The sequence below is a fragment of the Micrasema longulum genome, unplaced genomic scaffold (assembly GCF_059751315.1).
Source record: "Micrasema longulum isolate JH-2025_06_02 unplaced genomic scaffold, ASM5975131v1 h1tg001259l, whole genome shotgun sequence".
In the NCBI taxonomy this organism is placed as follows: Eukaryota; Metazoa; Arthropoda; class Insecta; order Trichoptera; family Brachycentridae; genus Micrasema; species Micrasema longulum.
In genome coordinates, this window is record NW_028278446.1 from 643,338 (window position 1) to 660,035 (window position 16,698).

Genomic DNA, 16,698 nt, shown 5'->3' on the forward strand with positions numbered 1-16,698 from the left:
AAATCCAATCAAAGTTAAATTGATTGTACCCTCCCCCTCTCTAATTATAAATAAAAATTACTATATTGAATGAGATCTACTCAAAGTATGTGCGGAGAAATATGATTATTAATTATTTAATAAATTGGTGATGCTCACTTGTACTATATTAGGCAAACCAAACAAGAATGAAACGCAGCAAATAATTAGCACCAGAAGTTCATGGTACACTAGCCTCTTCTTAATCCACTTAGGGAAACCGTCTTGTATCGAGGTCACAACAACTTCCACTATTGCAAACTGCAACAAAATAACCGATATGTATCTGAAGAGTTTGGACATGTTTGTTTTTATCAATGTTTATTTGTACATATTTTGTTTATTACCTGGCTGTTTAATCCTAAACATAATAACATGAAGAAGAACAAGACCGCCCATAGCTGAGATGCCGGCATCTTAGCTATGGCTTGAGGATATACCACAAATATTAGACCTGGACCTAAAAATAAATTCTTTGGTTAGTTAAAATTTGCATTATTAAAATATATATGTTGAAAATCCATAGAAATGAAATATAGATAAGTTAGTATAAACTAAGTAGGTACCCAACCCTTTTAGTTAAAACATTTTTAGTAATTATTGTAAAGTTTAAATAAATAAATTCATATCTTATATTTCATTATTGGTTTTACCACTTAAGATTTCCAACAAAGTATTATCATGTAAGTTAGTAATATTTAAAACAAAGGGAAAAATATCATTTTTATTATGCCTACATGTTACGTAACAAGAGAAAAAATAATTTATGCAATTTTAAAAATATATAGCTCACCATCGCTAATCACATCCTCAACACTTAAATTTTGCTCCAATGCAATGTTCCCGATTGTCGCAAATGTAAAGATTCCTACAAGCAAACTTGTAATCGCATTCACAAATGACACCGCCAGAGTATCATGAAGGAAGTTGTTGTGAAATCGGTTGTAACTTGCAAAGGAAATCATAGAGCCAAATGCGATTCCTATAGAGTTGAAGTTCTGCGCTACGGCATTGATCCACACCTAGAAATAAATCTATTTTAAAGTATTGCGATGTTGCAGGAGGTGATCTTACATAGTTTACATTTGGTATGCCAATCAGACTTACTTTAGCATCGCCCAGTAGAGCCCAGTTGGGCTTGAAGAAGAACCTCAAGCCTTTGTCGGCTCCTTCGAGGGTGAGCGATCTACCCAAGAAGATGATGATAAGAAGGAATGGTAGGGTCGCCGTGAAGTATCGCACTTTAGCTGATGATTTGATACTTTTCCAAATGGCGAAGTAAACTAGCATCCACGCACACAGGAGGCACGCCACAAGCTCCCATCTCATTTCTCCGGGAAATTGTATTCCCCTACTTAATTTTAATACTTTGTGCCTAAAATTATAAACAGAACTGATTAAGTATATTATTTGAAGTAGTAGACAACAAATTAATAATCGAGAGTGAGAATAAACCTATATAGTTTTAAGTAAAAAATATTATTGACTTTGTGTGTAGAAAATAAAGCTTCTCATCTTCCCAAAGGTTTGTTCAAATAGATTATTGACAGGGGTGCAGTAAATTTGGGGTGCAGTAAGTCATATTATTAATATTTTCATGAGGGATATTTCTTAATTTTTTTAGGGGAAAAACGATCTTTTGTGTATTTTAAAAACTACACAATTTATTAAAAAAAACACTTTGCCCAATGAGTTTTCTAGATATGCCGTGTGTCATTTGCACTTTTTTCCAACGTTTCAGAATGCATTACAGCATCCATCATCAGGGTTAGTGTTATTCATGTAGATATATAAATATGTAACATTATGTAATTAGGATTTGTACTGTCACAGTCATTAATCTGAAATCTGTGTTGTTTCACGGTCTACGCTTTTATGTAATTTCTTTTCATATATATACAAATAACATCAATCCTGATGATGGATGCTGTAATCCGGTCCGAAACATAAAAAATGCAAAGGACAGAATGTGGCACGGAAAAACTCATCGCCTAAAAAACTACGTCCGCCTCATAGTCCAGTGCTTGGCGTGTTCACCTACCATGCTTGACGTCTCGGGTTTGATTTCCGGGAAGGTTGACAAAAAATATTTGAATTCAAAGGTGGTTTTTCAATTAAGTCTTTCATTGTCCGTGGACTGGCACCTGAAGCGTAAGACTAATCACCTTAACTTCATTCAACAATGCACTGCCGTATGCACCATCCGGGTGCGGATAAGGGTTTGATGATGATGATAATATGTAACGTTATCAATCTGAAATATGTGTTGTTTCACAGTCTACACGTTTATGTGATTTCTTTACATTTTTATCTACACAAATAACATTAACTATGATGATGGACGCCGCTATCCCATCCGAAACCCCCGACACATGTGAAAATCTAAGAACTTTAATGAAGTAAAGTTTGACTTTTACATACTCAAAAAATTCTTCCGAAGGTGTTCTCGATAGTTCAGGTCGGCTAATGTTATGTTCCAATCTCTCTGGCATCCAACAATCCGCTGTATTCCATCGGTTGGTGCAGTCGGACCAGGGCATGTCAGATTTGAAGGAAGCAAAGAAGTAGTATATTGCATAAGCAATGATTACACAATAGTATGTTGACATTAGGAACGAAATAACGACACTGGCAAGACCCGCCCCTGGAATACATTCAAATATGTCAATTTAAGTCCATAATATTGAAAAAAATTGTTGAATAATAATAATTCAGATACAATTAGGATTACATTCTAAATATTAACTTGTGTGAAGTATCACAGTGTGAAGTATTAAATCAAACATAATATGCAAACGCATATACATATATACACATTGTGGTGTTTCAAGTTGATTATTCAGAATTTTACCATGAAAGTATCTATATTTCCAGTCAATATTATCTAGACGCCCGTCTGATGGCAAAACAACGCACCTCAAAAAAGCTCAAACTAAAATTTAAAAATCATCGGGATTGTAGAACAATGACCAATGTGCAAAAAATGCGACATTGACTTTCTTTAGTAATTCATATTGAAAAAGTTATGTAAGGCTTCTTTTCCAGGTTTAAAAAAAAATATATGTATTTTATCCACAGAAGTATCAAATTATGTATATACGTTTCTACTTATCAATTCGTGATTGAAAAAAAATTGAAACTGCTCTCACGTAAAATTGAAAAAAAATCACATGTGTAGTGATCTACGACCATAGCGAAATATTTTATGGAATTTAAAACGGATTTTTTTTATAGTTACACCAAGAAACCCTATAAAAAATTATCTTAAATACGACACGATAGATATCAGCGAGTAGAATATTTTGAGCCGTAGACGGGCGTAGAGCTAGAAAGATTATTTATTATCATAATTGGATTCAACCAATTTCTAGAAAACAAAATTGTGTAGAGAAATTATATTTTGGCCTTAGAGTTTCATTATTTTCATATCTTGCACACAAAAATTACTATGAGCTTTAATTACCTATTTAAATCAAAGCGAAGATGGTAAAATTTACCTATTTTAATAATGAAGGATTCCTCTTGTGTAAGCAAAACAAAAATACACATATGTACATAGTTATTACGGAAGAAACACAATTACATTTTAAGATGGCAATGGAATACACATTGTAAATAATGTCATAGAACAAAATGTATTGGATCCATGTTAAAATATTTATGTGGATTAAGATTCTCTAAATATGCTAATTACTTTTAGTAAAACTTCATAAATATTACATCTTAGGGTGACTGCCGCAACTAGGTAATTTTGAAATCTCCATTTTTGAGTTACCCGCCAAAAACACATTCTACTAAAGTCCTACTCAATTGTAAGCAAACAACTCATCAGTGGGTTCTCATATATTGCTTCCATTGTTTTTACATATTATACTATATTCTATATTTTATAATATTATTACAAATTAAAACAATCATTAGGCATAATTTGAGGATACGTCTTACTCCTGTATTTAACTCAATATTGTTTGGTACCACGTTTCATAATATTTTAGGTATAAGTACTGTATTGCAGGTCTTTTTTCCATATTTATTAAAATATCTAGGAACAGTTAGCCCTTCCATACTAGTACCGATTTGTGTTTATAACCGGATTGCTACAAATAGACATGTTGTGATGCATTAATATCATATTATGACGATTTGAATGTATGACTTATATATTTAAAGCTTTCATGGAGGGTAAAAAATGTGTTTTTAGTGGGTAACGCAAAATTGCTGATTTTGAAGTTACCTAGTTGTAGTAATTACCCCTCGATATTTAGTTCTACACGATCTCAATTTGCAAAGCACATAACATTTTTCTTGGTTGGCAAATGATGGCCCGGCTTTTAAAATCATTTTTGAACTAGGAAGAAAATGAAGAAATTAAATACCTACCTTTGAATAATGGACAGATTTGTCCTAAAGCTCCTATTGGGCCACGACCAGTAAACTGCCCCACAGCCAACTCCATAAAGAGCATCGGGATTCCGCACACCACCAATATGATGAAGTAAGGAATCAGGAAAACACCTGTGAAAAATAGTGCCAGTCAAATTACATAGAATCTCCTGTACTATTGTACAGTGGAGTTCATTATTAATGCATCCGCAGTTTGTACACTATCTTTTATATCTCCAAAAAGCGAAATGTCACGATTGTGACATTGCATAAATGATAAATCTCTCAAAGATATCTGATATCTACCAAAATAAAACCACTTTTATTTTGTATCAACGACAGATACAATTTTATGAACTGTACTATTTATTATAAAACCACTAAATATCATGAGGGCTAAGATACATCTTTTGATTTTAGTCAGCGCGCTCTATATTTGAATTTATCACTAGTAGTCACCAGAAACAAACATAACATAGACAATAATGTTTCATTCGTGAGGTAGGTACCTACCTAAATCAACAGAGTAATATTCTGTTGAATGCAATGAAGATATCATAAAAAAATGTCATTTAAATAAGCGCAAATTATTAAAATATATATTTTTAAAGAAACGAAACACAGTAATAATATTTTTTAGTTAGAGAATAAGTTAGTATTTTGATAGGTGTAGGTACAACAATAGTAGAGAACATTATTGAGAAGGTACTCGTAACATGGAATTTTGCCTATGTTTTAATATCCGTATTTCTTCAATTCTATTGTTAATTAAATTTGGTTTTTCGAAATCAGCGCACATACAAATACAATATCAAGTGAATAAACATTTTTTTAATAATATACAAACATGGTTTCCGTAAATATTGTAATCATAAAATCTTGCCCTTGTTATCTTAATGAGTCAAACGAAGGTGTGATATTTGATAATGATTTGCAAAATACTACGTGAAAAGATTATGACTTGATCACAAATCCTTCAATAGACATGTTGTAGACAAAGAGCTTCAACCAATATTGAATTTTAACAGACTTTAAATGAGTATTCAAATTACAAATTAAGTCAATACAATTGTAATAATAAGTTGCTTTACAATCAAAACACCAATAATCAGTAAGTTAATTTGTTGGTTTAAAATACTTAAAAGTGTAGGTATATTTTGCACAAAGCAAAACTTTAGAGATTTAAATAGGCGGTAATATTGTTTGAAGAATGCGAAGTTCGAATTATAATCGATGATTTCATTCATGATTGATCCTGAGCGTTGATTGATCTTTGATAATAATCATAATTATATGTTTCAAATAAATGATTATTTATTTGTTTAAATTTTATCAACTGTGATATCTTGTAATTCGATTTGTTACTGTAATTTTCACAAGTTGTAAGATGTCCTTTTACATTAAATAAATAACACAATCTAATTATTTACCAAGCAAAGTAATCACGTTTTCTTGATTTATCGTAATATTTCCATTTTCGAGGCCATTTTCAACGAGTTGTAAATAACTCAGTATTAGAAAAAGGAAATCGAGTTTTGATAGAACGGGGTTCGAATTTCGAATATCGAACCTCTGATCCCGTTTCGAAAGGAAGAATGTAATAATACAAACAAACAAAAAACACCCTTAATCTCTTGGAAACATTTACGAACTTTGCCCAATACAACACATACGACGAAAAGAAAATAATTTCAATTCCAAAACACATCATATCTAATTAGTAAGACAATACTAGTAAAACCCCAATATCAAACCCTCAGGAAATTCCCCTTTAATCATATTACGAGTAATAAAACCCGGGGCTGGTATTCCAAACGCTCTCGCGACCGTATTATCTCATGTATTTACATACAAAATACACGAGAAAAACTGTTTTCTCGTGCCGCGAGAGCGGTTCAGAATAGCACCCCTGATCGTCTAAACAACATTTACCATTGAAAAAACCCTCTAACTATTGTCCTAATATCAACAGTACAATCCCGTGCAAACACCCTAATCGTCTTAATACCACCCGAACCGCAGACCATAATAAAACTGGGTCCAGTACAGAGTAGAGATTGAGAGTATAGGTCCTGGGTACTGTCTCCAGGCTGTTAAATAATACAGTTTTGTGTGTGAAATAGAACCAGAACCCTGAAGGAGTGAAAATCCTGAAAAAGGAAATCGAGTGGAGATTAGTCCGCCTCATGTAGTGGATGGCGCCTATTACTCTTGAGGTCATGGGTTCGATTCCTCGCAGAGTGGACGTGAAATATTGGTTTTTAAGATGGTTCCTAGAACCTGAAGGGGAATACCGTTGATAATAAGTCCGGTTACTGACCTCCGCCGCTCTTGTAGCAGAGGTAAGGGAAGCGCCACACGTTGCCGAGCCCCACGGAGTAGCCCACACAGGCCAGCACGAACTGCATCTTGTTGGCCCAGTGCTGGCGGCGCGGCTTCAGGTTGCGTCCGTCACCGTCGTCCGAGCTGCCGTCATAGCTGTCCCCGTCCAGGCTGCGTTCCTCGGGAGGCCTGCCGATGGGCAATCTTATTATTAATTAAAGGGCAAACCGCGTAACGATGAAATATACATAAATTCGAAAAATAATACGCACTATTTATTTTATTAGTCGGTAGGAAGTAGACAGAAATACCCATTTGGCCAATAAACCCATTAAGGTACATATAAAATATATAAATATAAATAACCACAAGGTTAAATATTAATAGTATTTCCACCGTCGTAGCTAGGGGCTGGCCAAGCAGGCGGCTGCCAGGGGCGCACTTTGCAGACCAAATTTAAAATCTTTCCAGGGGCGCTCATGATCCTGATTGATTCTTTATCAAATTTATATTATGTTAATACTAAATAATTATATATACTTACACCACCAGTAAATAAATTTTATAGTTAATTATTTTAAGAATACCAATATCTCGACATGGACGAAGTAGACGAATAACTTTTTTATAAAGGTGTATTTCAACCGAGATGGAATGGTAATAGAAATCTTGGCATTTACAAGAGATTGGTCTCTTTAGATGAAATTCTAAGAGGGTTAAATTCCAGTGTTAGTCTACAAATATTTGGACGTATGCAAAATATTGTCAAAATGATTAAATGAGAAGTCTATCATTATTATATATTATTAAAATCATGACTAGGTAACTATTATTTTATTATTTATGATGCAGATTGTATAACATTTTGTACGTTAATAATACGAAGTCATTAATGAAAACACACTGCCATAAAACATTAATGGGCGACATATTAAAAAGTTTAGTATCCAGTTTATATCGTCTGTCAATAAATCGGTCATAATATTAAGTGAACATTTAGCCGGCAAAATTCACTCAGAATTATTATTCTGGATAATTTGTATAGCGCATTTTTTCGTGAAAATCACATTAACGGCGTCTTAAATAAAATATCCGAACACATCTTGCAGCTACAGAGCGCATAGGCAGTTGGGATTCTAGTTCCCCGTTTCCAAATATTATGTTAAATTTCAATAAAGTAGGGGAAGGGGGGCATAATGGGGACGCGGGGCATAATGAGAAATCCAAAAATACATAAAACTAGAGATGTTAGTTGTATGTTGCACAGGCAGTCTATTTTAGATCGACATTCAGCGTTCAGTTTGGAAGCGACCAGAGAAGAAAGTGCACATGGCTTTTGTAATATTAATTAATTTATTTTTAAGCTGTGTTTCATCTAATTTTATAAAAAGGGTAATTACAACTAATATTTTGATATTTTTTGTGTTTTTTTATATATTTTTTTTAAAAGGAATAACCCACTAGGCTCCTATTTGAGACTTGTCAGCAGGTGGCATAGAAGGGATATAATACACTATAAAACCCAGACCAATTGAGAAAAAAATCTTTCTTAGATTTTTTTCGTGCAACTGGCGGGAATCGAACTCGTGACGCCAGTTTCACAGTTGGCCGTCCTATCAACTGCGCCACGGCGCCTGTCTTTGTAATATTTCTCTCTTGTTAATCTTTTAGATATCTATATTGGATTTTTTCTGGTGAAACCCAATGAATAATATTTTTTGTTTTATACAAAATTAAACATTTGTGCATTGCTAATCATGCCTCGTACACTTTACTCATTTGATAATTTAAGCTATTGTACTTATTTGTTTTAGGTATTAATATGGTAAGGATTCACAAGAAAAAATCTACGAGAGGTGACTGGTCTGGAGAAAGTGTTAAAGAGGCCGCATACGCAGTTTTAAGCTAAACAACAGGGTTCAGAAAAGTAGCACAACTGTGCAGCGCGCAACATACCACATTGGAACCTCACATGAAGCCGTAGATTATTTCAAACCCGTGTTCTCTAAAACTACAGCAGAATGTAATTGTCGCAGATGGATGACCAGTAGACGTTTCTCACCAAGTTCAGTAAATTTATTCGATTTTTCGCTCAGTAGTCACGTGTTGCTATATTTGAATGGTCATATAACACACGCAAAATATCGGAATGATTGAAATTGCACGCATAAATGCAATACTAAGCGTGCACCCTATGCTGCCCCTACTACGCGGCGTTATGGGGTTTTCGTAGGGTTGTAGTTATTTGATGAGTAGCTTATCTTAAAAATTTGCCAAATTTTAATTTAATGTGTAACATAAGTGTTGTGATTCATAATAATGATCAAAAGTATTTTTTACATATTTTTATTGTTGATTTCCCGTTAAGTCCCCGTCGTTTCCTCCCTCCACCCCCTAAAATCAGCTAACATAAGCTTCCGAAACCACACAGGTCCGCCTAGTGAGGGTACTGACTTTCCCAATATTATTGTATGGGGGAGAGTAATAGACCATGAAGGCCCGAGAAAGGCAGTGGTGCTGGAGACGCTTGCTTCGAATCCCCTGGACCGCGAGAAGGACAAAATTTTCCATCTTAAAATAGCTGAACGTAGGTGACAGACTATATATATATGTTTAAAGCGTGTCCCCCAGTTTTTTTGACACATCGTCAGACGGGACGAGAGCAGTTTTGAAAAATTAAGGAAGTAGAGGCAGAGGAAGATTCTTCACTTGGTGGACTGACCGAATTCAAATTCATTTATTTTTTCAAAATAACATTACAAAATTTGTTTAACAAAATGAAATATTTAAACCCTTGTACAACATATCAAACCAGAAACCCCTGAGCAATGGTTTAACATTATTAAGGTATAATACTCTTCATTAACAATATTATTATTAGAGATACCTCAGATTTTTTTCTGAACCTTCTCCAACATGGGGGATTATCTCGCCTCGTGCGGACTCCGTATCACCGAGGCACTCTCAAGCCTAGTCCGAACCAACGAGTTGTACGGGAGATTCCGAGTGCACTGGGATCTCGAAAACCCTGCCAGTTCGAAGAATAACACCAAACATCTTCAGGGCAAGGTCAGATGTTTTCTCAACAGTAGTATAAAAAGTCAATCTGCTTTCATAGATGACCCCGAGACCCTTAATTGTCGAAACACGCATGAGTTGGTGGTCATCCATTTTGTATCTGTAATGTAGAGTACGCAATGCTCCAGTCAAAGATACAATTATGCATTTTGATGTATTGAAATATAAATCAAGGCCGCCACAGGAACATCAATGGTTGTGTTGTTCGGGAGAGGTGAGGACAACAATCCATAACGTAGAGAAGAAAAAAAGGGAAGATGGTCACGACCCTCGGCAGTGTGAAGAACGAAAAAGAAGATGATTATAAGAAGATAGATTACATAATAAATATCCCAACACGCCTTTCAGCTACAGAGGGCATGAACGGTTGGGAATCGAGCCCACATTTACATTTTTTTTTAAATATCTAAAAAGTGTTTTGTTTTTTTTTTTAAATAATTGTTTACGTCTTACAGCTACAGAGCGCACGGGCGGTTAAATATTTTATTTATCGGAAGATAGTGTCCATGTCCATAATCAATTTAATCTCCGAATTAAAATTTCTACATGTCTTGAACAATAAAATTTAATGGTATCTCCGTCTAATATTTACGTCTGGGAGATAAACATCTTTCTTTACGTATGTATGACCATTTTCTTTTATAAAAGATTAATTATTTATTGGTTTTCGTTGCCAGGAGCTTGTACTTGGCTTTGTGGAAATGAAAACAAAGATTTGTTTTGTTAAATTCTGAAATTTATTTTAATTTTGATTAAGCATTTTTTTGTTCGTGGCCTACTTTTAGTTTAATTACTGCGATGTTCGTTTTATTTAATGAGATTGTTAGTAACATACTCGTGTACTACCTATATACCTATGTATATTGTATAATGGTGTTAGCTAACGTTATGTAATTTGTTAAAATAATCACGCAAGATACGTGTCATTTAGGTACGAAATACGAGAATCTCGGGCGTTTATTGGATACTAAATTTATTACTATGTCGATCTGGCTAATATTTATTATGATTGAATATCAAGTAAATGACTTTTAGAATAATTGTTAAGTAGGTAATTTACCTAGTATTAAATGAATATACGAGAATATTATATTGTACAATAAAACTGTCAAAAATTTCTTGGTTAAATGTTCTATTTTTTTATCAAAGCGGGGAGACATCTCCTACCGGGTAAAAAAAACCTCAGGTATATTGTACTTGATACTTAGTATCAAACAATATCGAACGAAAATATTTGCGTTCTTATGATTTACCCAAATATTTAATTTTGAGGGCCATTTTCAACGAGTTGTAAATTACTCACTATTAGAAAATGGGAACCAAGTTGGGGTAGAGTAGAATTCGAACCATGGACCTTTGGTCCGTGAGTCCGAGACACTAGCCACAGGACCACAACCCGATTACATTGTGTTATTGGACAAAGAGATAACTTGGAGCCACCAGTCGAGGCAATTATAATAATGAGAAAGTTCAGTGCTACGGGAAATTGGATATAAAAAATGTATTCTCACACGCGGTAAAAATTAGAGCATTTAATAATAATAAGCATAGTTGTACGGCGAAATTTCTCTAAAACGTTTTAAAAAAATAAATAAAATAAAGTACTTTAAATGACGTCACAAGTTCATCTTGTCCATGATCCACCAACGACAGTGTTGTGATAGATATACGGTTTCCGGGAAGCCAATGCACCAATCAGGACTACTCACCGAAGAGAACTAGTGACGTCGCGCGCGGAGAAATGAAAGAATTACAAAACATTCAAAAATCGAAACGGTGATAATACGGCACATGAAAATAAAAATAACCCCTTTTCGGCTTAGTTTATAATCTATTAACAAAATATAAAAAAAACACCTCTTTTCTTTCTTTGTGTACTGAGTAATTTTTCCTTTAAAAATGATTTTTTATTTATATTTATATGGATTCGCGAATAAAATGTTTAGTAACATTAAAATGTCTACATTTCAACAACTCATTCAATTTTCCTGATATCAAGAACCGATTGACTAATCGATAAGAATGTTTACTTTTTAAAATACACTAACAGACCGCGATAGGAATTGATTACCCATACCATAAATTCGATTAAAAATAATAATTTTGTTCAAATTCTAAGATTACACAGCGCAAAATTTTGTTTCTGATCAATAAAAATGATAATAGTTCAAGAAAAAGCTACTAGTTACAAAATATACCCGATTCAATACAGATAGACATGCCCTGAGCCATAGAATTAAGAATAGTCCAGAAACCGCATACGCACATCAAACAGAGGGCGACTAAACTACTCATAAATGAGTAAGTTTACGTTTTGACCCATTAGTTTCATTGAAGACGTCGCTCAGTACGCAACTCCTGATTTGAATTCAACTATGCCGTGTTGTGTCCTTTTAAAGTGTAGAAATACTGCTAGGATCTTAAAGAAACAGTATGGTATTACATTTCATGTGTAATTAGCAAACGAATGTTTAAATAGCAAATGCATTACTTAAAAATTGAAATATTTTTCCATCTGTCAGATTGTCGAAGAAACAAAACGGAAATTTCGTTAGTGTTGCCAGGGTAGTAAATTTTTTACCCTACTTTGCTCATCTAATGAAAGAACTAATAAAAAATTGACCTCGGAATAAACAACGCCGTGGGGGATATTTGAACGACCGTTATCTTTAAAACGTCAAATATTATTTAACATGTTTTGTGCAAAATAAAATTTGTTTTATATTTTAAGTTCAAAGTTCGTTAATTCAATTACTTTTATTAAATGACCCTATACATATCTACTCTGTTGTGTCAATCAATGTTTCCGCGTGCACAATACAATTTTAGAGAAATTAACAGATTGCTTTTCTTTACCTTACATTTGTGTTATGATTATTTTTCTTCCCATCAAGCAACATTACGCGGCGACATCACGAATGCGCGTGGCGAAAATATGGCATGGTTGGGGGATTATTGGACACAGTCTGATGTATTCAAATATGATTCTACGCTCCTTCTGGACTATTCTTAATTCTATGCCCTGAGCACTAAAAAAATAAAACACTTTAACTCATGCCCAAACACTCAGTTATGCCCAAAGCGCATTTATTCGTTCTTCGACCTCCAGACAGGCGTGACGTTTAGAACGCCTGCTTGTGTCGTGTAAAAACCTTTCGGATAAATATTGGAAAAAGTACTGTTTAACTTTATTGGTAAATATTTGTTTAAAGCTTAAAACTATAATTATTTATTTGTAAATATTATTTTTTGTAAATATCAAACTACGCCTAGCGGCGCAATTGCGAAGTTCTTAGCAACAGGGATGCACCGAAAAGAAAACGTTTTCAAAATGTAATAAACGCGAGTTAATATTATTTTTACATTCCCTAAAGACGTGTACATATATCATCCGCCTCTTGGCCTAATGGTCAGCGTGTTTGCCTATCATATATGATGTCTCTGGTTAGATACCCGACATGATTGATACATTTTTTTTAAATTGTGTTTTTACGCTAGAATATTTCACAGTAGATGGATTGGCACCTGATGTGTAAAACTGGTCATATTACCCGTGTACCAATGTAGAGTAGGTACCCTATAACCACCGGATGCGGATAGAGAAATGATGATGATGCTATATCACTGATGATTCTCTTTGTATGTACCTATTATATTTGACATAAAATAACTAACATTTACCGACAATGTTTTACATTTTACAAGACTGTATTTTTTCCTTCCTATAATACATTAAAAGAAAGCACATTATTTACAGAATTAGCTTTTTATTTGAAATGTCAGACTGTGCTGATTAAACAGCATTTACTCGTATTTCTGAAGTGATAAAATGACAAAAAAATGACATCAGTAATATTCTCGTGGCGAAGGATCAAAACTTATCAGAACAAATTGAAAGTATTATGACTAGCGCAGTTAGGGGAAACAGGGACAATAGTTCTCACTGGGTAATGCCGATAACTCGTTTTTAGAAAATGAGTATGCTAGAAATGTATTCACTTTGAAGAAAATAAACTGAAAATATTGGTGGTAAATGTGAACAATCAAATTATTCAAAATTGCATTTTGTTAACTCTACAAAAAAAAATTGTTTTTACAGGTAACATAAAAGCTGCAAAACAAGTATTTCTACTTAGCCAAAATATAATCAAATCTTTAAATTTTGCTGTGTATTTATAGGGGCATTTTAAGAACTTCCGTAAAACTTATGAATAAGGTTGCATTGTACCAAAGTTTTTTTTTCTTTGGCCTTACTGTTTCGGATATTCTTTCAGCAAATATTAATTTAGCAAGTAACCATTCAGACTTAGTAAAAATAGCATTTATTGATTGTGATCCCCCCGGGAATCGTACTCAAAACCACTGTGAATGAAGCAAACGTTAATCTCTTACTAGAGACCGATTTAAATTTCATTGGTTAACCAAATGCAGCGTATTTTGATAACCAAGAGAATTTTTTTTTGTAAGAACATGAAGGTAAGGTAGTCACAGTCTTATACTTCAGATGTCCGCCCAGAAACAATGAAATGTTGTGGTTGATTGTCCTATTTTTGTTTTTATTTATTTAAAATTTCAAGTGCAAAGAATAAGTATTTTAACGGACTTATTGCTAAAAGCAATATCTTTCAGCCAACCAAAAAAACAGACTGGTCAAAAGAAGAGATTGGTCAAAATTTTGTACTAAAAAACCATAAATATATATCAACAGATACATACATAATATGTTAAAATAAAAAAAAACTAATAAATAAATAATAACTGCTGTTTTTTAATTGTGAGATAAGGCTTGCACATAATAACATTATTATTTAAAAAGTACAGTATGTTATACATATTAAATGATGAGAAATGTGGGATCAGATAGTTTGGAAGGAGAGAGAAAGAGGAACCAAGGAAAGAAAAAGAGATATAAATATATATTTAAGAAAAAAAGCAGTAAAAAGTCAGTTCAGGATTCTGGGGATATATAATAATGTTTCAGGCGTTTCTTGAAGGTGGCTAGAGAAGGTGAATTTTTTATGTGAAGAGATAGCTCATTCCAAAGTCTAGCAGCTTGGACGGGAAAGGAGTAGCTGAAAAATGATCTGTCTATATGGTAATTTCATTTCAGAGTAACAATTTTCTGCTAAGGTGACCGTTGCTTCCCCGACCTCCCCTATCTAATAAATAACTGAAGTTATCATGCAATGATCATTGATAAGAGGAACTAGGCAATTACAGAATTAAAATGCGGGCATCGGTCTACGGTACGTACGGAGACTACCGAGTGCCGAGTGCCGAGCACAGGATAACGGGTACGTTGCTGATTCCTATTGAAGGTAAGGTCCATTTGAATATTACTGCTCGTGATTCGTAATGCAGATTTCGAGGTTATCCTCATTACATTTACATAGTACATAACCGCCAATATATTAGCTTTATGTGCATATTATTCACAGTATCATTACATACATAATATTATGTAAGAAGGTATGCATATCCTCTTATCTCTCGAGCGTTCACAGACGAAAAAAAAAAGATTAATTAACTCTGTACCTTAGAGGATCAAACACGGGAGTCCACTTTTTGCCTCTTTGAAGTTGAAAATGCAGATAAAACACCGAAGGCCACTTTCGTTATAAAAATGTCCACTTTGATTTATTACAAAAAACATAAGCAGTCCCAGATACAGTATTTTAATGTTTTTTTTTTTAAGCAAAGAAATATTTGCGTTCTTATGATTTACCCAAATATTTCACTTTTGAGGGCCATTTTCAACGAGTTGTAAATAACTCACTATTAGAAAATGGGAACCAAGTTGGGGTAGAGTCCATGAGTCCGAGACACTAGCCACGGGACCACAACCCGACCCTATTATTAGGGTCAAAGCACTAATGAACGACCGTTTAAGGTTCAGCTTGTAGTGAAATCCACATTAAAGGTATACATTTCATTATTTAAGCGTACAAAACAAAAAAACAATAAAAACACATGAATTTTTCTAAATACTTTTACATTTTTATTGAAATACGAGTTTTACAATTATAATTCATATTACTCTAAAAAAATAGCAGAATCACCAGTGAATGACCACTACTATCCCGGTAAAAATAATACTCAGATTTAGTTAAATCATAACATTATAAAACACCCTAACACATTAAAATAAGGATATATTCAAATAATTGCATAAGAAAAAGCATCAAATATAACACTTACCATACCTTTCCTTATAATAATACTATCAATCTCAGAACAATAACGGGAAGACGCACTATTACCTTTTGACAACTCACAGTTCAAAATGGATAGATTTGTTTCTTACAAAAATATGTGTCCGCCTACTGCTTTTGTCATAGTTTCTAGTGTTAAAGGTTTTTTGACTGGACACATATGGCAATTCTTAATATATTGTGTTTTATTAACCAATGACCATTTACTGGTGCTTTGACCCTATATAAAAAAACATTATTTTACATTGAACGTTCTTTATATTAAGATTAAAAATTATCTCATTTGGTTCCAAAAGTTAAAATGTTTTCACAAAACCTTGTTTCCTGAACATATCGTTCAACGTGACTCCCGTGGTTTATATAAGATTTTATAAAATATGTATTTTTTTGTTTAAATATTTTATATGAATGCATTCAAACACAGTCTACATCAATTTAAATGTTGTTTTTAAAGATCAGCAATAAACGCCCTTGTACACTGACAAACTTTCAGCACTTTATAGCGCAAAAAAATATTTCACTCCAGCTTAGTGGTGTTGGCGGCCTCCGTGGTGTAGTGGTCAAGACGCTAGACTCACACACGGAAGGTTACGGGTTCGATTCCTAGTTAGAACACAAAAATTAAAAATGTGAGTTTTCTCAAGCCTGGGTGTTCTATGATGTAATTCACCACTTTAATTGAGCC

At 33.6% G+C, this 16,698-nt stretch overlaps 1 protein-coding gene across 3 annotated transcripts in view; it reads right to left on the reverse strand.

Moving 5' to 3' along the window:
- ine (solute carrier family 6 member inebriated) overlaps nt 1-16,698 on the reverse strand; it is a 66,487-nt gene that overhangs the window by 4,049 nt on the left and 45,740 nt on the right. For 2 of the 3 annotated variants that reach the window (XM_088234577.1, XM_088234578.1), the window contains exons 2-8: nt 6,722-6,912; nt 4,399-4,533; nt 2,440-2,662; nt 1,126-1,393; nt 812-1,040; nt 366-478; nt 139-279 (exon numbers count right to left, since the gene is read on the reverse strand). In XM_088234577.1, coding sequence (XP_088090703.1) covers nt 139-279; nt 366-478; nt 812-1,040; nt 1,126-1,393; nt 2,440-2,662; nt 4,399-4,533; nt 6,722-6,912 — 1,300 coding nt within the window. Of the gene's footprint in view, nt 1-138; nt 280-365; nt 479-811; nt 1,053-1,125; nt 1,394-2,439; nt 2,663-4,398; nt 4,534-6,721; nt 6,913-16,698 lie in introns of those variants that run through there. The other variant, XM_088234579.1, reaches the window with a different exon arrangement.